Source organism: Sapajus apella, unplaced genomic scaffold (genome assembly GCF_009761245.1).
Source record: "Sapajus apella isolate SASKATOON/1434 unplaced genomic scaffold, GSC_monkey_1.0 scaffold30, whole genome shotgun sequence".
NCBI classification, from domain to species: Eukaryota; Metazoa; Chordata; class Mammalia; order Primates; family Cebidae; genus Sapajus; species Sapajus apella.
This window is the reverse complement of record NW_022436970.1, coordinates 20,016,999-20,042,473: the sequence shown is the minus strand read 5'-3', so window position 1 is coordinate 20,042,473 and position 25,475 is coordinate 20,016,999. Positions and strand designations below refer to the sequence as shown.

The 25,475-nt window shown below is 36.4% G+C and overlaps 1 protein-coding gene across 6 annotated transcripts in view; it reads right to left on the bottom strand.

The window, feature by feature from the left end:
- Positions 1 to 25,475, bottom strand: part of ZNF407 (zinc finger protein 407) — a 469,977-nt gene that overhangs the window by 180,184 nt on the left and 264,318 nt on the right. For 4 of the 6 annotated variants that reach the window (XM_032293888.1, XM_032293890.1, XM_032293891.1 and 1 more), the window contains exons 5-6: positions 9,444 to 9,610; positions 5,649 to 5,732 (exon numbers count right to left, since the gene is read on the bottom strand). In XM_032293888.1, coding sequence (XP_032149779.1) covers positions 5,649 to 5,732; positions 9,444 to 9,610 — 251 coding nt within the window. Of the gene's footprint in view, positions 1 to 5,647; positions 5,733 to 9,443; positions 9,611 to 25,475 lie in introns of those variants that run through there. The other 2 variants (XR_004273633.1, XM_032293892.1) reach the window with 2 other exon arrangements.

The window sequence follows — 25,475 nt, the reverse complement described above, 5'->3', positions numbered from 1 at the left end:
ATTGTGTTTTGAAAGTTCTTTACATATTCTGGATAAAAATTATAAAATTTGTCACTTAAATATACTTTCTCTATCATTTGTCTTAATTCTGTTCATAGCACCTTTTGAAGAGAAGTTTTACTTTACAAAGTTTTCAATTTATCAGCATAATTTTTCAAGTTAGTTTTTTATTTTATGAATCAGGCTACTGATGGCATATCAAAGAGATCATTGGGCCGGGCTTGGTGGCTCACACCTGTAATCCCAGCACTTTGGGAGGCTGAGGTGGGAGGATCACGAGGTCAGGAGATGGAGACCATCCTGGCCAACATGGTGAAACCCGGTCTCTACTAAAAATACAAAAATTAGCTGGGCATGGTGGCACCTGTAATCCCAGCTACTTGGGAGGCTGAGGCAGGAGAATTGCTTGAACCAGGGAGTCAGAGGTTGCAGTGAGCTGAGGTTGCACCACTGCACTCCAGCCTGGTGACAGAGCAAGACTCTGTGCCAAGAAAAAGAAAAAAAGGGAAATCATTAATAACTCAAAGTCAGACATAATTTTTTTTTTTTTTTTTTTTTGAGACGGAGTTTCACTCATGTTACCCAGGCTGGAGTGCTATGGCACGATCTCGGCTCACCGCAACCTCTGCCTCCTGGGTTCAGGCAATTCTCCTGCCTCAGCCTCCTGAGTAGCTGGGATTACAGGCATGCACCACCATGCCCAGCTAATTTTTTGTATTTTTAGTAGAGACGGGGTTTCACCATGTTGACCAGGATGGTCTCGATCTCTTGACCTCGTGATCCACCCGCCTCGGCCTCCCAAAGTGCTAGGATTATAGGCTTGAGCCACCGCGCCCGGCCAGACATAATTTTTACTTATGTTTTCTTCTAGAATTTATACAGTTTTAAGCTTTATATTTAGGTTATCATCATTTTGAGTTAATCTTTATATATAGTATGAAGTATGGGTCAAAGTTCATTTTCATTGAACATGGATAGCCAATTGTCCGATTGTTACAACATAGAATGTTGAAAAGACTAAATTGCCTTTACTCCTTTGTGAAAAACAACAACAACAACAACAACAAAACAATTCACCATGTAGTGTAGGTCTATTTCTGTAATCTTCATCCTCTTCCACTGATAAACATTTGTCTATCTTGATAACAATACCAGAAGGATTTTCTCATTGCAACCTTATAAGAAGTCTTGACATCAAATAGTGTAAGTCCTCCTATTTTGTTCTTTCTCAATGTTAGTGACTTATTTCAAGTCTTTGAATTTCCATATAAATTTTAATACCAGCTTGTCAATATCTTTTTAAAAAAATAGCCAGATGAGATTTAGATTGATTGATGTGAAGGAAACTGAAATCTTAACAATATTAACCTGTCTAATCTATAAACATGGTATATCACTCTGTTTAGGTCTTCTTTCATTTTTCTCAGCAGTATTCTGATGTTTCCACCATAAGGGTTTTGTACATCCCTTGCTAAATTTATCTTTAAATATGGTGTCTTACTTAAAAACAATTGACAAATAAATGTACAGGTTTATTCCCGGATGCTATTTTGTTCCATTGGTCTATGTGTCCATCTTTATACCTCCAAAATACTACTATGATTATGGTAGCTGTATAATAAGACTTAGGTAGGTAGTATAAACCTTCTACTTTTAATATAATAAATCTACATGGTCAAGCAGTTTAAATTTTTTATTCATTATGCAAATTCACAAATATATTCTGATGTCTCCTTATTCCTTTCAATCTAACTGTTTACAAAATGTCCTGGCATCATAACTCACTGCTATTTTCTTTACTGTAACAGTCTTGGTAGGTGTCTTTGAACTATCCATTTTTCATAGATTTTGCTGATATCTGAAGTGGGGTAAAAGGGTGACACCATGAACTCCATTGCCTAAGTCAATGGTACAAATTAAAGGTCATCTAAAATCTTTGAACTTAATTTTCTTGGTTTCATAGTTTAACATAACCTCTTTAAAAACTCTGTTTAATGTAGTTCATTTTATTTAAACTTACAGGAAAATCTTTATGTGACAAAATTTAAATTTAAAAACAATCCTTTTAAAGAAAAATGTCACAAAAATTCTCTATAGTTCACATTAACCTAGGATATTATAATAAATTATAAATGGTCTTTTCATATTTTCTTTGACCACGCAATAGATTACGTTGTATAATATTAAACAAGTTTGAATTATACACAGGATGACAGGGAAAAATATAATGCTACAAAAATATCATGCTACATAAAATACTATGCTAAGCAAGGCTCACATACCTGGGCTCTTGATAGTTAAGTCCATGTCAATTTATACAACCACAGATTATTGAAATCTGTACAAAACAGTTAATCTGAAACTCATCAATCAGTTACATGTTCAACACTATTACTCTAATACATAATTTGATAATTCTTTTTTTCTATTATGGGTACTTTCTTCAGGAAAATACACTACAGAAATACAGGTGGAGTTTTGCGGTTGTTAGTCTCAACACATACCCAAAAATATAAACCTGACTTCTACACCTAAGTTTGAAAGAAAATCTTACAAATTTGCAATAAGAATTTAAGTTTGCTAAATATTTGCTAATGGTTTGAAGATGATATACATTATATAAAGACATTATATGAAGACATATATACATTTCCTGTTAAGGAAAAAATACTAACAGTAGACTGATCAAACAGGTTTGGTGCATATTGGCAAAAGTGCTGCTTTGAAATCCTTTGTCATCTCAAAGGCAAAAGGATGAATAAATCTAAGATATTCACTACTCTCAAACAATGTTATCTGTAAGTCACTAGGGCTACCTGTACATATGCTTTACAAAAAAGCAGAACAAGGGGAGATTTCCTTTCCTCCTATTTCCCTCTTACGTAACAGTACCTGTTAGTTTAAATTCTGTTGCTTTTCACACTTTCTGTTACAGGCAGCAATCTTGGCTAAAATAATCATTAAGAAACATATTGCATCTGAGGCCCCATTGACAAGGAAAGCCGGAGAAGGAACAGTAGAAGGGCTGTCATCACAGTGCGGTGTCCTTTGTGTGTCAACTGTCCGTCAGTCGGGCTGACTGCTTCTCATGGAAACACACAGTCACATTCCTTTGGGTGGCCTGGTGGTTATTAAGCTGGCCAAGACTGTTTAACTACACGTGAAGATCTGCTCTTGTGCCCTTGAATCAAGGGTCTCTGACAGGTGATACAAGTAAATCTCAGAATGGAAGATGTTTTTTGTCAGCCCCCTGGACAGTTTGTATCGTGGTGAGAAATTATTTACACCATTTGGAGCACTTTTGATACCTATCCCTTTCCAAGCTGATTATAATTTGCGTGAGTACTCCGCGGTAAAAAGGTAAACCATGTCAAAAAGGAATACATCGGAGAAATATAGATTTCAAATGTGCCATACAAGTCTGGCCTTGGGGGAAAATGGTTGTGTGTTGCTTAAATATTTTAAATCCAGCATAAAAGTTACGTGCCTAGACTGAGTTGTGCTAAGTTGTTTTGTTGAAGCTAACAGTCTTAAGAACTGACTTTGGTGTTAAAGAATCATGTTTGATTTGTGCCACAGAGGCAGATAAATGCCAAAAAGACAGATGCCCCTGTCTGTGAGACATTGTCCTATATAGTATAAAGTTAATAGCAAAGTAATAAGGAGCCTCTGGACCTGACATAAAATATAAAGTTGTGCCAGCTCAATGCAGGCATCCTGATCGATCCATCACTGGGAACGCCTGTGATCACAGCATTCCTGTCTGCACTGCAATGGGCACTGACCTGCCACTGGCTGAGGTGGCACAGCAGCCTGATGTTTCCTGGGGCCATACCAGGTGGGACAAGGTGAACTTCAGCGGCATTTAAATAGCAACAATTTGAGCACTGATAAAATGAAAACATTAAGAATAAAAAAGCCCTCATGAGCACACTGTTAACATAAATATTTCGCATTTCCAACTTCATTACAACAGTGGTCAAGAACAATTACCACTCAGTGGGCCCCTCCTGTCATCTCTTCCACTGAATCTTTCAGCCAGTGGATTACAGTCATGCATGCACTGGCAGCTCCCATAAACTTAAAATGAACTTTGTTTTCAAAGTTTAGTTTATGTTTCCAATATCATGCTAAACATTGAAATTTCGCATTGACGCAATAATAACTCATATCCCTTATGAAAATCTGAATCATATTCACACATCTAAAAGGAATGGTTGGCATTCATTTTCATTGATATTGCAAATACCATATTGGGCATTGAAGCTACCTATACCTAATTGTTAAATACAACATATCAAGAATCATAATGTACCATAAATAACACATTTTATATATTTTAATTTCATGCCATTTTGAGTATGACTGACTAACTCAACCATTCTCATGAGACCTAAAGAAAAGTAGGACATTTATTTACCAATTTTGTCATCAAGTGACTTATCATCTGAACTAGGAAACGTTTAGAGTAAAAAGTGGTTCTATTAATAATTATAAGAAATCACCATAAATCAGCACTGTCCTAGGCATACATAAATTAGTATTATGAAAATAATTACTTAGTAGACCCATTAGATTATATAAAGTAGGTAATACAATTTGATAAATGTTTCACACTTTCCAGCTTTAAGTGCTCCTGATATGGCTTGGCAGTGTCCCTACCCAAATCTCATCTTAAATTCCCACATGTTGTGGGAGGGACCTAGTGGGAGGTATCTGAATCATGGGAGCAGGTCTCTCCTGTGCTGTTCCCATGATACTGAATAAGTATCATGAGATCTGATCGTTTTAAAAAGGGGAGTTTCTCTGAGCAAGCTCTCTTTTCTTGTCTGTCACCATGTAAGAAGTGCCCTTCACCTTCCACCAATGATTGTGAGGTCTCCCCAGCCACGTGGAACTATAAGACCAATAAATCACTCTCTTTTGTAAATTGCCCAGTCTCGGGTATGTCTTTATCAGCAGTGTTAAAATGGACCAATATAGCTTCTAATCAAGGAATCTATTTTATTTCATTGAATCATGGAGGAAAAAGCCCACTTCAATGACCATAATTAACCCTAATGTTGCTTTTTGTTGTTTTCCATTTTTAATACCAAGAACAATTGAAACGGCATTGACTTCAAATCCTACCTAAACACAGGTGGATTGATGGACAGGCGGTTAGGGAGAGAGACAGGGAGGTAGGGAGAGAGGAAGAGAGAAAAAGGGAGGAAGGGAGGAGACATGTAGCTAGCTAAATACGGAGGCGGGTGATTAGCTACTAGGTGGGTAGAGAGAATGACTGAAAGGGAGAGGGGCTGACAAAGACTCCCCATTTTCCACCCACGAGGCCCAAAGCAGAGATTTGCCAACAGAGAAAATAGTCTCCTATATCTGGGCTTTGGAAGCCAACCTGCTGTTTTACTTCTACTTAACATGAATTTACTAACGGTACCTGCTTCTTGAAATATGGAATATTTTAAATATATAAAAACAGATGACTTAAAATCTTATGTTATTCAACTGAAATTATCTGTAGGCCTTCAAGTACACGGATGTTATAAAAATTAAAAACGAAAGTAATTGATGACATCAAGAATTGAGGCTGGGTATCTACCGTCTTGCTGTCCTCTCTGCAGATAAGGGGCCAGTGCAGATGCGGAACTGACCTGTGTGCTGCCGGCGGTGCTTGGTGAGGGCGTGGCGGGTCCCTCCGGCAAAGCCGCAGAGGTCACACAGAAACGACTTCTCGCCTGTTGCAACAATAAACAGATGAGGGACTGCGGAGGTCACAGATCATTAAAACATATCTATCAAGGCTTTCAGGGTTACTAATTCCTCCAATCAAATGTTTCCATGTAAATATGTCAAATGGGAATGAAATTACCACTGCAGTTTATTGACTGTGATAAAATCTGAAAAGCACCACTGAACATAATTACATACTTGTCAGACCCATAAAAATTAGCTTTATTATCAATGGAATGGTTTTGTACAACTTCATTTCTGGTAGATGTCTTCCAGATGGGGCTGCTTTATGCACTTGAACAGTTTTTATGCATATCCTGATTTTTTACAATTCCCATACATCTGGCCTTTCTGAGCTGAGTAAAGATTGCTTAGAATAGTTAATACACAGTATATATGGTTCTGCTTAAATAAAACATATTGAATTTTCCAACAACTTAAGGATATTCAATTGGTTCTACCTGATTCTATTAGGGTCTTCCTTAATCACTTCCTTCTTAATAACATGAATTAAATGGTTTCCTTGAACATGTTGAAGATCCCAAGTAACAATAAAAGCTATATTACTACCGATAGCAATCCAATGCTGTTTATGTTTCTCACTTTCACGGTATAAAAAGGGAAGTCTAGGGATTGCTGACGAAATTGTACAAAAATTCATACTATTCATCTTTAATGATAGCTTTGGATTGGAAACCTCTGCAACACTTAGAGACAGATTTGGCAGACTTAGTATTTGTTAAATGTGTGCAAATACTCATTTTTTAAAGCATTTTTATACAAGCTAACATTTCCCCTACAGTTTATAAATGCAATCTATCTTTCTACTGTAGCATATTTAGGCGGTAAGTGCTGGCCAGCTAGGCAGATCATCCCATAAGACTCACAAAGAAGGGCAAAGTAGAAGAAAAATGCTAACCTTAGAGAGATTCAGTGAAATTATAAAATGTTTTTCCAGAAATCAAATAAATCATTTGTATCTATCTTTATCTACTTTACTCATTTAGACATTTAATGCAACAAGTCTTTCAAGAGTCTGGCCAGAGTCAGCCTGTGTTGTTCCAAATCACTTTGGTATATCATAATAGAAACTGAACTTGTGGGGTTTCGGAAATTATAATTGCTTTTTTAAGGCTGCAATAAATAGTATATATAGGGAGAATAACTTCAGTATTCACAAGAGTTTTCCCTTTACTTAAGAACATTACTGGCTTTCCTAATATCAACAAACACATATACATAAATAAGATTAACCAAATTATGCTTAATCGTATTCCCTAAGGGTCTGTTAAAATGTTCATCATTATCATTTTAAAACTAAGGCTGAATTTCAATATTTTTGTGATCTTTACTTTCCTATTTTGGAGCTGAGTTTATTTCTTGGTATTATGGTTTCAATATAGAAAGAATAGATGGGCTATAAAGAATAAAGTTTAATTATAATCACTCATTTAATTATTTAATCAATTTGAAATAAATCTTTCTAACTAGCTATATTATCAATTAAATAACACTGAAAGTAGACTTTTTTAAATCCCATGAGACAATTTGCTCGTTAATATTAACATAGTTTTCTATGTTGAGGCAAAATCGTTCCCTCCAATCAATTCCTCATTGTGGGCCTGTGGGTGCTGCCTGCTGTGTGTACAAGGAGTGGGTGTCCTGCAGCACCACACACGCATCTGGTGGTGTGTGGTAGCGGGAGTGTCCGTGCTGCATCATTCAATAAGCAACATTTCTAATGAGGAAAGAGCAATCTTAGGACTTTTGGATTCAAGTATTCTTCCTTTCTGTCATTCATGAACTTCTCTGTGACCCACATCTTATAAAATAAAAACATGAACAAGCAAAGAAAAGCCCTCTTAAGATTTCTGTTTTCCACATGTATAGATGCTGCATATTTACATACATGCTGCATAGATTTGTATTCCTTTCCCTATTTTAAGATTTATACAAACAAAAAGAAAAACTATTAGTTTTCCATGTGATTTGATTCTTGATACATTAGTGACCTTGATTTTTTGATGCGCAGGATTTCATTAGGATGTTAGTCTCCAATGTATTGTATGTCGTATTTACCTAGGTGGCTTGATTTGTTTTTCATCCTAAACCGAATTTTCACTTGCCTCTTTTTTTTTTTTCCCCCGGAGTGGGTTGGTATGTTAACACTGATCAGCAGGCAAACGCAGTATTTTTTTGAGAAAAAAAAATTTAAGAAAAAACTAAATGTAAAATTTTCTGAATTTAGAGGTGGTTGATTCCGTATGCCATACTTATATGATAGTAGAGATATAATGGGAGACTTCTCTTTGTACAACTTGAATTACTTTCAAGTGTGCCATTTTGCATTCAAATGTAGAAAGACACGGAAACGAATCCTTTATTTTCTATTAGAAAACAGCCACTGTCCCCTATCTCTCATTATGGTGCAGACTACAAGACCTAACAACAAAAATCTATATTATTGATCCAGCCAAGTCTCCACAATTATTCTTTAGAAGGAAACGCTGACGATAAATTACATCTGCACTGGCTTTTCATCTGCTGTTCGATATAAGTGATCTCTCAGGGCAGGCTGGAGACCTTAAATCGTCAACACCCTTGTCAACGAAGCTAAGGAGGCCTGGGCTTCCCACAAACTGCTTGAGAAGAACTTTTAACCTATAATTTCTAACAATAATATAAAATTCTTGGCAATCAGAAGAACATTTGGAAATACTGATTAAAATTTATTATTTTTTTCCCAGAAACAAAATATATTCTGAGAGGTGTAAAGAGAAAGAGGACCACAAATATAGCAAACAGCTCACAGGACTATGGTCACAGTGCTACGGGGACAGACTCGGATAGAAGCTGGTAAGGAAGTTCTGGGCCCACTGCCCACAGGACTATGGTCACTGTGCTACAGGGACAGACTCGGATAGAAGCTGGTAAGGAAGTTTTGGGCCCACTAGACAGGCTATGAAAAGGAAATCAAAGCCCTAACAATAAGGTCTTACTGGGATTTACACTTACAAGGCCCCAGCTGAGTTCTCGGACCACGCCTGCCATAGATGGACTCTCAGTATTGCTTCATCTATGAATTCGCTTAAATTCCACACCCTCTGTTACATGTTCTGATGTGAAATGTAAGTGAATTTGAACATTTTTAGTACACAATTTTCCAAAAAAGTTATAGTAGCTAAATGTAAATTAGTGTGTTTGTATCGATTATCAAAATCTCTTGGATCTGATAGTATCCTCCTCAGAAGAGAACTATTAATTTGGTAACAATTTCTTAAAATGGTACATAAAACCAAGATTCAATAACATTCAAACATATTATGGAAATTCGTTTATATCAGGAACAAAACACAAGACTAGTTCTCTTTGAAAACTTAGTCTCTGCATATGACCTTCTATAAAGATCTTCTAAAAAGATGTATTAAACACATACAAATATGTATACAGACATCCACCATAAATGAGCTTCTAAATATAAGCTTATTTTATATAAACACATTCACACACAAGCACAAATGTCACTTTAAAATTACCTTCTCACTGAAAAATAATGAAATGATATCATACCTATAAATATGTAATTACCACAATCTCAAAGCAGGACACCATTTCCATTGATTACTCTGAAGGTGAGCTAATGAACGCCTCTGCTCCCACAGTCCACCCCTCTCCCTCCACCCGGCCTCCCTGGATAGGGAGGCGGCCTGGCACACCTGTGTGCGTCCTGTAGTGGTCTTTCATTGCGGAGGCTGTGAGGAATGAGTAATGGCACGTGGGCCAGGTACATTTAAACGGCTTTTCTCCCGTGTGCAGTTTCATGTGGTTGTTCAGGGCCCACTTCTCAGTGAAACTTCTATCACATAAGTGGCATGTAAATTTCCTGCATGAAGGAGAGAGAAAACAATGTAAACATGGCCTGCACACCAGCACCGAAGGCCCCAGCAGCGTGTGTGTGTGAGGTGCAGCGCGCACACAGCTCTGCGAGGAGCACTGCAGGCCTGGTCTGTCATGTCTGTATAACCAGGCATTGATTTTTCTGTCGAGGCCTGGCACTTCAGCCATTTATTCTCTGCTTTGCGGTTGGGCCCAACGGGTTTGAAAAATTCTGTTACAGTCCAGTCACCCCTGAGGCAAAAGTGAGAATAGATTTCACCTGTACAGGCCTACACCACTTATCCAGGGCATGGGCTGTCAGAGCAAAGGCTAAATGAAATGCTATCCATACTCAAGCACTCAGACAAGCCCTGCTGTCTGCCGGTGTGCGGCTGGTGCAGCTGGAGCAGGGCCTCTCCTGCACGCACCCGGCGGCCTGCACCACCACGCTGCTGGGAAGAAAAGGCAAACCCCAAAGCTGCTGCCTGAACCAGGAGTCCTTCTGTGTGACCGTGTGGGTACATAAAAAGGCTCCTTTGGTAAGCATAAAAATAGATCATAACTATACATTTTTACAAAATCGGTCTTCGAGAAAAATAAACCTTAATTATTTCCAGTATGAAACAAATGCTGAAAATAACAAATTAGTACTTATACAAGATAATATTTCAGGTTTACCATTTAAGACCTTTTAATACCTTTAATAAAAAAGGAACTCTGAATCATCAACAAAACCTTGAATACTTCCTCTGTTTGATCTGCCCCTTTTCAATTGCATTCGTGAAATAGTAGTCGGTAATATTACCTTTTTTTCTAATACAAATGAGTTTAAAACAATCCCTGTAACTAATAAAATGCTGTCCAGTTAATTCTGAATAATGAATAGTCAAAAGCAGAGCAAAGCTCAATAACCGACAGTAAAACACTAAAACAAGTTGATAAGCACAATGCCGCAAAGGACAGAGTCTGCAACTCGGGCTGGGCATCAGGAATTTTAGCATTGTAATACAATCAGAGCTACGAGTTTAACATTATCTGTGTTTTCAATTATGATATGAGCAAGGAGATGCTGAGCATATACTTTCACACAGAGGTTTTAACCATGCTTTTACAAATTTCCTTAGCCCTATAAGGGCTGGCAAAGAATCTCGGGATCCAAATAATTAAATTTGCCACCTTGAGGCAAATGTGAATTACCTTAACAAATTCATCACTCGGAGTATCACAAATTCCTATGAATCAAATTATAAAATTGTCTTTTATAAAAATCTCTCTTTTATTCTATATAGTTACAGAGCAATAGAGTTAGAGAGCAAAAAAAGTTAGCTCTTAAATGCAAGAGAAATAAAAATAGTTAAATATTTAAGAATTGCTATATAAGTTAAATGCTTCACATGAAAATTGCCAATTTATCTGTATATGTAAAGAGATACCATATTTACACCCATTAATGTGGACTGACTTTGAAATTACTATATCATTCAATCATTGCTTACCAGTACTAGAGAATGACAAATAGAACTAAATACTTGGAAATGCACTGTAAAAAATATCATGTCTGTATATCTCTTTGACGGGTCTTCATGCATTTAACATTTCAAAACCATGACGGGGATCTTATTTCTAAGATAAATTCCCCTATCTACTTATTTCTTCATGTATTTATTGTGGATCTAACCTTCTCCTACAAGAAACAAATAACGAGGTTAAATAGACACTATCTTTTAACAAATAGTTTCTCCAGACTGTATTACAACTTTATGAATGACAAAATAAATCCCTCGTTTTTAAATCTACCGTGATGTACATTTAACAAAATTACATCTATGAAACCTCAATATATGTACTCTATTATTCCTGTGTAATAAAAATGTTAAACTAAAGCTTGTGCCTGTCGTAAAATGACAAAAGCCAGATAACAAAGAACTAAGACTACCACACTTGACTTTCAGAAAACCTCATGTGTTCTACAATTTGCTTTATGAAAATAAATAAGCTCATTCTGGTACTTTGAAAAGAATGGTATTAGTGTAAACCGTCCTTATAAAGATCAAGACTTCCTCAACAATGAATGGGGTATTTCCTGGAACTCCACAAATTCTGAGTCTCAAATATTCCAAAATATTTGCCTTCACACAGCCACTCAGTAAGACCTCTACCATCACCCAAGAGATCCTGGTCCTCCTGGGGACTCACAGGAAGTCTATCATGAGGAGCCCCCTAGGCAAAACATGAGCTAATGCATACAGCTCTGTCTTGTGGGATGAACCCTGCAAGAAGAGAGACATCTGTGTGTGTTCAGGCTGCACAGCAAAAACACCTGAACACCTACTATCCCCAACACACTCTTCCACAAAGCACAGAGAAATCAAAGGAAAAGGAGTCAGGTTTGGCTTTCAGAGAAATTACAAGCTACTAAGAGAAAAATCATTCACAAAAATAAACTTAACGGCAAAAAAAAAAAATTAAATGCCATTATAAATTTAAAAGAAGAGCAATTAGTGGGGCAGGACAGATAAGAGGAGGCTCCCCAGAGATGGCATTTAATTTAGACATTTAAAAATAGGTGACAATTGGAAATGCAGAGCTAGCTGGGAGGGTGTCAGAGACAGGAGGTGCACAGTCCCAGAGCTAGGAGGCGAAGGTGCTGACAAGTCGCACCTGCTGTGACTCCTTCTCGCCTGCCACCCCCACGGAGATGACCCTCCAAGCACCGGGATAGGGCCAGGCCCTGTGGCTTACCCTAGGCTGAATTAAATGTTTTAAATGCCTGTCTATCCCCACGTGGTAGACTTACCGGAGAGATTTTTTACATAACTGAATTTATAGTATAATAAAGAGGTCTGCTTTGTGAAAATGCGCTAGGAAAGATTGTTTTATAGGCCTGCAGAAAGATGTACAAAGTTGAATAATTAGCAATTATGTAAAGATTATAATCTGAGAGGGTAAATAACATAAGCACACATAAGAATATGATGGTATATGGTTCATCCTTATTCTTAAGGCCTAGAAAATTGAAGCCCAGAAGAGAGAGCTTGGCTACAATCACATTTGCAGTTCTTAGGCAACTGAGCGACTCTACAATGCTCACTACAAGTTTGAAATCACAATGCTTACCACAAGATCAAAACGCCAAACAAACAGTGATATCAGAATTGAAATGAAAAAGGGCAATTTCTTATCTTCCCTTTCCTCGGGCTTCAATAGACGTTTCCCTTGGATATAAAGAGATCTTAAAGGTTTCAAAAGGAAAAAAAAGTCACAAGCCAAAGAAATCAAAATGAATCCAGACTTCTCTAGAGCAACATGAGGAATTAGAAAACAATGTAAGAATTACCTGAAAATGCTGAGGGGACTCATTTTAAACACTGAGTGGTTTACGTATCATCTTTAGTGTCCTCTCAGGTATGTTCGTTACGGAGTTTCTGGGACTGAGATGCCTACTATGCAAAACTTTTTGGAATAAGGCCCTTTCTCATGCAGGTAGCTATGACATGGAAGTCAATTAAGAGTTAGTCTTCTAGCATAAATTTACAAGAATTTCTTGTGTTTTTTTAAAGAGACAGGGTCTTGCCCTGCCACCCAGGCTGGAGGGCAGTGGCATGATCATTGCTTACTGCAGCCTCAGGAGCTCCTGGGTACACGCAGTCCCACTGGGATTACAGGCTTCAGCCACCTCACCTGGCAGGATTTCTAAATTAAATAAGGCATTCCTAAAATTCTAAAGACTTTTTCTAGTATTCTTGAAATATTTATGAGAGATTTCTTTCTTCACTATCATGTGTGTTGTTTCTTCATTAGCACCCCACCAAACACGGGCTGACTCTGGCCTTAGCTCACCTACCTGCTAAAACCAGGAAGCAGAGGTGCAAGCCAGGGTGTTCGGTACGTGCCAAAGTATTTCTTCTCCGAACGTCTCTCATTATATGATTTATAATAACAGAGCCAAGATAAAAATCCACATCTTTAGACTGAAACTTTTAAAGACGAAATACTAAATATCCTCATTGTCAGCTATATGACTATAACTAGAAACTGTCACCTGTGTTGCTACACAGCATGCATAATAATAAGCTACAGAATATGTAGGGAACTGAATTGTGATTATAGGATTCATTGCACTGTCCTAACAGATATTTTGGCCTTAGAGAAACTCTGTGTTGGCGCATTATTCTACTTTTGAATGTCTAAATATCAGACAAATTATGTCGCAATATATGTGTATTTTCAATTATACCAATAACCTTGTGTTACCATATTACTAAAGTCTCCTAAAAAGGTGGTTTTGTACTCACCTTTTTCAAAACACATTTTTAAATGTTATTTAAATATTTTTACGTCCTCTAGGCAAAGTATTCATTTGCTATTAAAAACTTAATGAAAAATCTGCACATGTCTCACAAATAAAGATACAGGTATTTTAATAAAAGTAGTTTATTACTTTATTTTTTAACAGCAAGGGAGAGTCACTAGTACTTTTTCCCTTTTTTTTTTTTTTGAGATAGAGTCTCACTCTGTCGCCAAGCTTGAGTGTAGTGGTGCGCTGCGATTTCGGCTCACTGCAGCCTCTGCCTCCCGGGTTCAAGCAATTCCCCTGCCTCAGCCTCTCGAGTAACCAGGACTACAGGCGCATGTCACCACGCCTGGCTAATTTTTTGTAGTTTAGTACGGACGGGGTTTCACCATGTTGGCCAGGATGGTCTTGATCTCCTGACCTCCTGATCTGCCCGCCTCGGCCTCCTAAAGTGCCTGGCCAATATATCTGTATATTGTTTCCAAATCTCAGCAATCCAGGATAATTTTGGAATATAATTGCTTTGCAATGCTTTGTAAAGTTGAACACATCAGAGGTAAAGTTACCTTTCACCCCAGAAGGTCCAGTCTAGACACACACTATTGAGAAACTGTGCACATACATGGGCATGCAAAAAATATCTCCCCCATTAAAATTTAAACAATCTTAAATACCTGTTAGATTGTGAGAAGGCAAATAATGAACTTAATCATAGAATGGAATATCATAATACAGTGAAAATGAATAAGCTAGAGCTACGTTTATTAGTATGGGTTTTTTAAAATCTCAAAATGGTAATTGTGTTAAAAAATAAGTTGGGTGTGAAACTCTATCATTTATATAAAATGCTGCAACAAAATAAAAAGTATTAAATATCTAAACCTAGGTAGTCCATGAGCAGAAGCATGAGGGTCTCATCACCAATCACCTTGTGGAGGAGGGCAGGGTTGACATTGAGGAGGGAGGGGGGGCTGAGGGTACTACAGTGTTAACTGTAGTTCTAACATGTTGTTTTTAAAAAGAAAGAAATCTATAGCCTGCCCAATATGGTGAAACCCTGTCTCTACTAAAAATACAAAAATTAGCTGGGCGTGGTAACATGCGCATGTAGTCCCAGCTATTCGGGAGGCTGAGGCAGGGGAATCACTTGAACCTGGGAGGCGAGTTTGCAGTGAGCTGAGATCATACCACTGCACTCCATCCTGGGCAGCAGAGTGAGACTCCATCTTAAAAAAAATAAAAATAAAAAAAGAAATCTGAAATAAATATGATATGTTACAATGTGCTTCCTTTATTTTTGAAAATTTTCGTAATTCAAAATGAATATTTTAATTAAGACAATCAAATACTATTTATTATTTTCTCCATATAACTTGAACTAGTCTTGTCAAATTAGTGTATTAGACAAACACATATCTACAAAAAGCACAGTAATGAGCAAGATCTGGTATGCTCCAAAAGAAACTTTAATCAAACAGTGAGCTAAATTTTATCAAAGTATTTAAAAATTATGTGGTCATTATCTTCCAAAACTGTGACAAAAAGGTGTTGACTAAAAATTACTATAAAACTACACTAATGTTAAAAAACTTAATTGACAGGTATTCCTTATCTTTTTGAATAAACAAAATACAGAAATGTGAAAACAATGCAAGATTTATATGATTCTTAGCAAAATAGCTTAATGTACTATGAAGTTTACAACAATTTCTAAGTTGCTGAAAGACTTCCAATGCACCGGCAGTTTCTTTGAAATAAAAGCCTTCTTTTTAAAGATAATGATTTAATAATTATATGATAATACGCTAAGAGATGGAATGAAAATGAAGTGGTCTTTGCCCAGAAGCATTCCCATCTGAATGTCTTCAGATCTGCAAATGTAACAGAAACAATCACTTTTGTGAAGAACTCAGCACACGGAAGGCACACAGGGACAAGCACTGCCTAGTGGCCACCATGCCCAATTGACTCAGAGGAGCTCCGTATGCTTAGCAGGTGCCCCTAGGACCAGAAAGCAAAATGAAGACGTTCACAAAATCCTCCATGTAACAAATTCAGTATCTGTAAGCACTATCATTCTGAGATGCTTGCGGGATTTTGGGCCCAGGAAACATCTGAATGGAAATACAACGTTGCTTTTAGACTTTAAATGCGCTTTCATACAACACAGGCACTAAAACCACATTAAATATACCCAAATAATTCCACAGTAATCCTGTTCATCATATTTCTATGAAGTTTCAAAATACTGTATCATGCTTAAATTTAACATGCAACTTTAGATGGAAAATAAAAATTTCCCACTACTGTTTAGAAATTTAATAATCAAAAAGGTACATAATAGCTAAATAACAGTAACTGTATTAAGATCAGGGTCATCTTTGACCACTTTCTTCCAAATATTTGTGTGTGTATATATGTATGTACAAAGGCTAAATAAAAACCTTGCTTAATGAATGAGGATACATCCCGACACCAAAAATATTCCATAATACTAATATCTAGATCATTTAAATTTTAGACTAGACTTTGAGAGTTCCTTGTTTCAAATTATGTACGAAGTGTGAGCATAATTCATAGTAAGAAGCCACAAAGACCTAAGAATAGAAAGGTTTCATTTACTAAATTCAACTCTGAAGGCTCTAGTGTGGCTTCAAGGTGAAAGTTGAAAAACCTCCCCTGAGGGCTTTTAAACAGTTCGCAAGGGAGACTCCTACTTAAGCCAAGAGTCTTGAGTGCATTTTTGCCCTGAACAGGTGATAATTAGCCTAATTAACAGGCTAGATCCATGTAAACTAGTTGGAAAAGAAATTTAACCTCACTTATGCCGAACACTGTCATTTCTATACCTCTTAACATGTCATTCAGGCTCTAAAAGCTGTGAAACATATTTTTCTAGACCTTTCAATTCAATTCAAGGGTTAAACAGCTTTTTGTCAAAATAACTTCTGGGAGGAGTATTAAGCAGAATATTAACCCCAGGCCACCTTAGTCTCCTAAGAACCAAGAGAATGACTCATTCCAAAAGAAAACATCCAAGGATTACAATTGCTGTGCCCTCAAAGACTTGATTTCATTTTTCAAAATCTCATTGCTATGAAATTTTTCTTTGTCAAAGAGACCATAAACTCTGGCCAACCAAATTAATTTTAGCTGAAATTTCCCCCAATATACCACACACTATACATCCAATACTTAGCAGTACAATAGTATCTTAGATCAGAGGTTAGGAAACTGCGCCAAGGATGGTAAATATTTTCAACTTTGGTGGTCTTAAGGTCTTTGACAGAACTACTCAACTCTGCTGTTGTGGCACAAAAGCATCATAAACAAATTAACGTGGATGTGTTCCAACAAAACCTGACAGATACAGGCAGTGGTCTGCTTTGGCCTGGAAGCTACCAGGTGGGATGATAGGTCAAGTCTCCCCACTCTGACCCCTAAAAAACGCCATCTATACAGGGTCAAAGAACCCACATCGAACGTTGCAGGCATTCAAAGGTCCACTAAGCCCCACTCTCAGGGTTCAAGAAGTTGGTTTAGTTCCGAACTTAATTCATGTTTCTTGCACAGATTTAAAACTTCATCATGAGAAGAACAGGTGGAAGGAATTATACTGCATATGAGACCCGTTCCAGTCAGAGGCCGCGCTGTCCTTTTTAAAACTACCCCCTTTCAACTGTATGGCAGAGCTGGAGGGCTTGGAAAGTTGAAACAATTTTAACTAACCATAGAAGTCAAGTGCTGGAGAACAAGACATATATTAAATTGCCACAGTTCTCTAGTTTGAACAAAATGAAATTTTATTGCTTCAGGTTGGGCAAAAAACCACTAGATTTATGTAAGAAAAGTTAAAATAGTAGTTACTAACACTGAACTAATATTACTGTTTAAAGAACAAATAAAGAGAATTTCTTTTAAGTCATCATTCTTACCGATATACATAATTTGAGTTAAAAAGGTAAAATGCATTTCAATCCCCACTTACACCTTCATTCCAAATGCCTTAACTTTCAATCTCTGGACATTTACTACGCAATCCTAACAATCTTCAAATTATTATAGTTCAGCTACTTCTCTATCAACCAACCAGTAAGAAATTATGTTTGGGGATTTACTGTGTGTCTAGCAATGATCCATTTTATGTACAAACCTATAAATAAATAAAATACATCTATTCCTCCCCAAAAAGAGTCTATGATTCAATGGCCAACACTAATATCACTGAAATAATTAGAACATCAGAGCTCCACATTATGTGGGACTTTTTAAAAAAACTCTACAAGATGTTAAGAAAAAGGGTCAATAGACATAGATTGGAATAGTTGGAAGAGGCTTCATTGGTAAGGTGGGAATTCAAATAAGTCTCAAGGACAGAGCCAAGTGACATGAAGGAAGCGGCAATTGTTGAGACAAGCTCTGGGGCCAAGGTGGCATGCATGAGCAGTGAGCCAGCCATGCTGACGGTGGTTGGGGGGCAACATGCTACATAGGAGGAGTAGTCAAGTTCACAATGTTAAAAGTCAGATTAAAACGTTCTTGAAAATCAAAGAAGTTTGGCTTTGGTATATACGACAAAAGGAAGCACCAATCTCTTCTTTTTTTGTTGTTATTTTTCTTTCCGTCTCTCTTCGTGCTTGCTTTTCATAATTATTTGACTATACTTTTCTAAGGAGTTAAATGCAGCCTTATCCTTCCCAGGTGCCCATGATTAGAAAGATACAGTACATATGCAGACAACCCACAAATATGTGCATGCCTAGGGAAAAATCTCCGGTAACAATGCCGCCATCTAAGATTTATAATGACATCATTTTAGCATGTGGCCAAGTAATGTACTAAACAGCGTGTTAGCTAGAGCAGGGCTGCTACACTTCAAGCTATATACCTATACATGTTACAAAATATTATTTCAGAGAGCTGAGAACCTCTGTTTCATTTGCATGTCAATGAAAAATGTTTTAATCACTTTTAAGATGACACTATTTTAAGATGGCTATTTACAGTATTAGAATGAATTAACAAATATAACTAAGATGGATTTTACCCATAAAACCAAAAACAGGCTTACAGAAAAAAGAAAAGTAGAAATAAAAAGAAGCTACAAAATCAACTCGAGCAACATTATTTTCTTTTAAATTTCAATCTACTAAACAGATCTGCCATATTAATGGAAGCAATGAACAAAACCTGTCCCAATTCAACTTATTATCATGGTCTAACTCATCAGGAAACTGATATGTATCGAATTTGGAAAAACCCTAGTAAGGAGTTTATACTGTAGTGATATAATAGTATGACAAGAAAATATTTCATTAATATTACTATATAAAATTTATTAGTAAAAACATACGTTATAGAAAAATACTGTACATCTGCATAGAATAAATTGTTCCAAACCCTTTAGTAATAAACCTGATGGTTTCATATGAACACTAGTGCTCAGTTCATTTCATGCCATGGGTTTAGAAATCATGTTGGTGGTCAGATATTCATGCTGGTGAGGAAAAAGCAGCTAGTAAGTGTCTGGCCTTAGGCAGCCTTTCAGAGCCTCAGTAGGACCATGTAATTTTTATTCCTGGTATGTATTCAAGTCAATATTTCTACAACATTGGGCACAGAACACGTGTTCATTTTTGCATTATAGTCTACATTATTGGTGCACTATAAATAGTAAATTAAGTGAACTATTTCACAACTGTTTAAAAAAGCAGTAAGAAAGTCACAGTTTCTTGCCAGCAACTCCTGACAGGTCAAGCACTCCAGAAAAGGTCTGTCATATAGTGTATAGTTTAAAATCAGTAGTAGTTTTCTAAACAAAGTTAGTATGCCAAAAACAACATGGCTGATAAGAAGTGTCTGGACTACACACAAAACACAAGGGATTTACATTTATTAATACTAACCCTGTTAGAACCATTAACTGACACCAGTGTATTTAACTCTCTGATGCTGGAACATTGGTTAAGGAATTGCAACCATCACTATTTATTATTAATCTGTAATGTGATTTCATGCAAGATTCAAACTATAATAGATGAAATTTCTTTCTCTTTTTTTGGTAGCCACAGGGTTTCACTATGTTGTCAAGGCTGGTCTCAAATACTGGGGCTCTACGGATCCCCCCGCCTGAGCCACCAGAGTATCTGGGACTTCAGGTACATGCCACAAGGCCCACCTTTACACTAAATATCAATGAATAGTATAATATTTCTACCAAACACATTTAAATTCCATACAAACAACTTTTTAAAATTATATATACATATTATTTCTCACAAAATTGATTCTTTTAATACCCACGAGTGTTTCATAAAATCATACAACTGATATACGATCAAACATGGTAGGTTGCAACTATATCCTATAGGTCTTTCTGTAACTATTTGGATATGTAATTTCTAGAATTTTGAGTAGACATGCTAAATTTAGAGTAGACTGTCCGCTGATGGTGACTGTGTGTGATTTGCTGGCGTTAGGAAGGGCAGCTTTCCACACTTAGGCATTTCATTGTCTTGGACTCTGTCATCATCTCGGCCTTCTAGCATGTCAGGATGATCTAAGGAACCATTTGAGCTCAAGGTAAGATTAGCTAGAAAGGTTGAGATGTATTACCCAGTAATCCCAGAGTTCAGTACAAAATTGACCCTTTCAGAGACCTTAGTCCAAAGAGCAGCAGTTACACTACACTTCAGAGTAAATATCTTGGGGCCTTTGTGCACTGGAGCATCACCAAGACACGATTTTAGTTCAGTAGACTAATTCAACAAAGACAAAGTGGAACCTGATATAGATCACAGCTTGCTTTAAATCATAATATTCTGACATGCAGACATATTGAAAAATCATGTTGTAGGGAGTTGATTTGTTCCTTGGTAAATCATAAATTCAAAGGAAAATACAAAAAGATTGAATTAACATAAAAACAAGTTTTACGGTTTTAAAGTTATTGCGATGCAACTGACAATAAGTAGTTAATAAAACACTAGCAAGTTTTTCACTGTTTCTGACACAGGCCTCCACTAAGTAATGGCTTTGAGGCAACTTGCAATGAAACACAAATAAAACTAGAGAATACACACATATTTGAGGTATCATTGGGAAAAAAAACCTCAAAGAGCACGGCAATTACATAATAATTTAGCTTCCTTTTATTATAAAAGAGCATTATTTTAAATATTGGATGTGTGCAATTATGATTACTTTTTACAAAACAGATTTGCAGATTTCATCTACTTCTCATATGTTATTTTGAAAAGATAAATTCAGATAGACACCGATAAATACTGCATACAGATCATTTATAGTAATTTTTCAATACTTCCAACAAAAGACCACATGGAATAACATTATCATTTATTATGTACCTTCCAGCATTCAAAATATTAAACTAAATTTCTTTATAATATTATTAAGTACATAAGCAAAACCGACTGGAAGGATGTAGGTGATAAAATACATTTACATTTGGCATTAAGTATAGTGCCAGGGAAGCTAACATACAGAATTAACTGAAGCTATCAAAATGAGATGAACAATAAAAGGGACTTTTTCAATTATGGGCTAGGAAAGAATAAAAATCAAAGTTAAATCACTTGCTAGTTTAGACATTATGATAAAAACAAAACCAAACCACATAACTATTTACATTGCTACTGTCTTTCTTTTTTCTTTTTTTTTCCTAAGATTTTCCAGATGGAAATGAACTAAAGTCTAAGAAATCACCCACACACAAAGGATAACAACTCCTCTTTTGGCTATGAGAAGGGAAAGCAGTGAAGGCGACACCAGGGTCAGCTGTGAGTATTGGTCAAGCACCTGGCCAGCTGCCTAAAGACAGTCCCAAATGAACGGTGAGTACAGCACCTGTGCAAAGATGGGAGCGGAGGCTTCAAGAGATGGTTCAAGTATTCACAGATGCAGGGACCTCACAGTAATACATCCTGCTATGGGGCTGACAGATACCTATACATACAGTTCATTGCAATTAAAGAATCTTCTATTTGCAATGAATAATAAAATAATCACCATATTATAGGATACAGTTCTAGGTTCTCAATGAAAAAAAATATATCAACAAACTTGAGAGACCAAAAGGGCTTTCTCTAATGCCCTATCTTTGCTTATGATTTCATTTGTATTTTCTACATTACACAAGCATCCTCATCTTATTGTGATCTTATTTGAGACTCACAAGTTGACACGACACTGACTCATAAACATTAACACTTGAATTATTTTCTACTTTCATATTCACACATTCCCTAAATAATTCTAAACAATTCAAGGACACGTATTTTGATTTTCTTTCTTTGGTATCATTCACAGAACCTATCAGTAAGGTCAGAAAAATTATGGTTTAATAAATGTTCATAAAGCTCAGCAATTTTCCATAATTAAATTTGATCAAAGGCTCGGAATATGATGAGAAGTGTTCTGATAAGTTATGTTCCCAATGACATATTCAAACCTGGAAACCAAACTGCTCGAAGGTGGTCATGCCACAGAATTGCAATGGATACCTAGTTTGACACCACCTCAGCTGTGTGACAGTTGCAGCATTTTTTCCACCTTAATTTCTACATATCAGTCGAGTTAGAATAAATTATCTTCAAAGTATGACCAAATAATAAAACTCTGTAATTCTAATTTTTACTAACTTTATACCAAATCCAGTCCTAGGATAAGGTGTAGCACAAGTCCCAAGCTTACGAAGACATGTTACCAAAGGTTATGCCTCTCCAGAGGAATGAGGGTTCTAACGGAAAGAGCAATCAAAGAATAATCTTTGAAAAGAGTAATCGAACTGAACTAACTGGCCGTGGCCCAACCAACAGTCATAATTAATGAAAACTTCTATCTCAGTCATATCTTCTGCCCATAGAGTCTATATGCAGTCCAAATGCTACTTAATTATCCTCAGGGATAAAGAGACCTGGCTTCCACGAGACAGGTTTGAATGTTGATTATGTAATTTGTCTAAGATAGTAAAAGAACCAAAATAAGAAAGTAACATTACAATCAATTACACTGCCAGGCATAACTTTACAATACTATAAAAGCAGAAGTACAGATATGCAAAGGTAGTAGAATAGTAACAGGAAAAGAATAGAGAATACATGCGGTAGTCAACACCCCAAAGTTAGGTTCTATCATGCTTCCATGTAGTAGGTGCTCAATTACTGAACTGAAAACTCTCATCTGAAACTGGGAGACTAGAATAGAAAAACATAATGCAGCTGTTATCTTCAGTAAAATAACTTCTGGGGCTTTAATTCATTGCAGTCTGAAAATTTTTTAATAAAAAGATAGTAGCAATATAAAGAATGGTTTTGTTTTCTTTTTTTCACAAAATCTAGACTAGCAGCTAGTCAAATAAAAAAAGACTTCCGATGTATGCGTAACCAAAGACAAGGACAAAACATTCTACTGGAATTCACATGATGCTATTCACAAAAACAAAAGAGCTAAGAACTAACTGGAGGTAGTAAAAGACATAAGAAACACTGTCCTCATGCTGACAAACACTTCATGGAGTATGCAGAGATCTGTGTTGTGTATCTCCACAAATTACTAATATTTTGCGTAGTAAATATATTATTTACTGATATTTATTATTCTTCAAAATAATATGCAATAAAGCACTAAGGCATATGTACAACGTCACTGACAAGCAGAAGAGGTAGAAGTACAAAATACTTAGACTAAAAACCCAGGTGGGCCGGGCACAGTGGCTCACACCTGTAATCCCAGCACTGGGAGGCCGAGGCAGGCTGATCAACTGAGGTCAGGAATTCGAGATCAGACTGGTCAACATGGTCAAACTCTGCCTCTACTAAAAATACAAAAAATCACTGGGTGTGGTGATACACACCTGTAATCCCAGCTACTTGGGGAGGCTGAGGCAGGAGAATTGCTTTAGCCCGGAAGGCGGAGGTTGCAGTGAGCTGAGATTGTGCCATTGCACTCTAACCTGGGCAACAAGGGCAAAACTCCATCTTATTAAAACTCTCTCTCACACACACACACACACACACACACACACACACACACACACACCACAAATCCAAAGTGATAGGTAATAAAGAAAATTTCCTCTGGCGAACAACAGAGGCAAAAATTTTTAATTACTATAAAGTAAACAGGTTCTCTGAATGAATTCTAACTTTTACCTGAGTTTACATAGCTCTGACCAGGGACTAACAGGATGAATCGTCGTTGGCAAAGGGAAGAAAAGCTAAAGAAGAAAAACTTTAGAATTATCAAATTTTAGGGTGTATGACTCTAAAATAAATTTATTTGACAATTTGGGAAATTTGACTTTGACAAATGACAAAACCAATAAAAATTTGATAAATTATGTGAAGCCACTATCACGTATTAAACTAATAAATAACTTCGATACAGTACTTTATAAATGCATTGAATATTTTGGTACTTGGGCAAACAGAGCAAAAAGACAGCTACAGCCTGGCAGTAAAAACGGCAGAACCGCAATTATACATTTCTTCTCTAAGGTTAACAGCAGTCTTTCGGATACTTACGATTGAATATTTTTTTTATTTTTCTCCTACCACTGTTGTCAAAATTCTTAGAAAAACATTGGGCTCTTCCCAGGTACCTCTGGCTCCTTACAGCATCTGCAGACCCAGGGAACTGTGTGTGCCACACTCCACCCAACTTGCAGCCCGCCTTCCCGAGTGAGAGCTCCAGGACGTGTTCTGTCAAGTTACTGGTCATAAGACACTCTGCTCTAGGACCTATGTTTCCTCAGCTGTTTAAAACAACTAATATTGTTTCCATCCATTATTTGTACTTAACAAAGGTATTATGTATTTGATAAAACCAAAATGAAGATTTTAATAAAAAATTCAAACAATTTTACAGAACTTTCAAAGAAAATTCCTAAAGTTCTAAGGCTTATCCAGTGAGTAAGTATCAAAGAAAATACTATTCACAATTAATATGTAGTGAAATATTAATCTTTAAAACATGGAAAGATATTTTATTCTCAGCAAGCACCTATGAAAACACTGAATTAATCTGTAACTCTATGTGACTTGAAAGTCATAAATTCAGAATTAAAAACTTCCATTTATCCTGGAGTAGAATTTAATTTACAGATTCATAGTTAAAAATCTACATTCACAAAATTATTACCATTTACAGCTAGAAAATAATGAAATAAAAGTATTTTGAAAATGAAAAACTTGAAAGGGTATTGAATATAACACAAATATAAAAGCCAATGAAATAACTAAACATATATATATAGCAGTAAAAACGTACTAAGAATTCAAAGAAGATACCCTTTGGATAGTTATTCAATAGTTATTGATATGTAGCCTACTTGTTCCTAGAAACTATAATTAGATATGATGTATTCTATCCATTTCCTTCAGATGTAAAATAGCCAAGCTAAATAAAGTTATCCCTGTCCTGAACATGTTGTCTATTCTTTTAGTTGAAAGCGAACCTCAAGTAAATTCCTATTTATCTCCTTGCCAATCAAGGAATGAATGAGTGACACTAACATAGCCTTATCTGGGCCTTCTGTCTGCAGCACATGCTGCTAAGT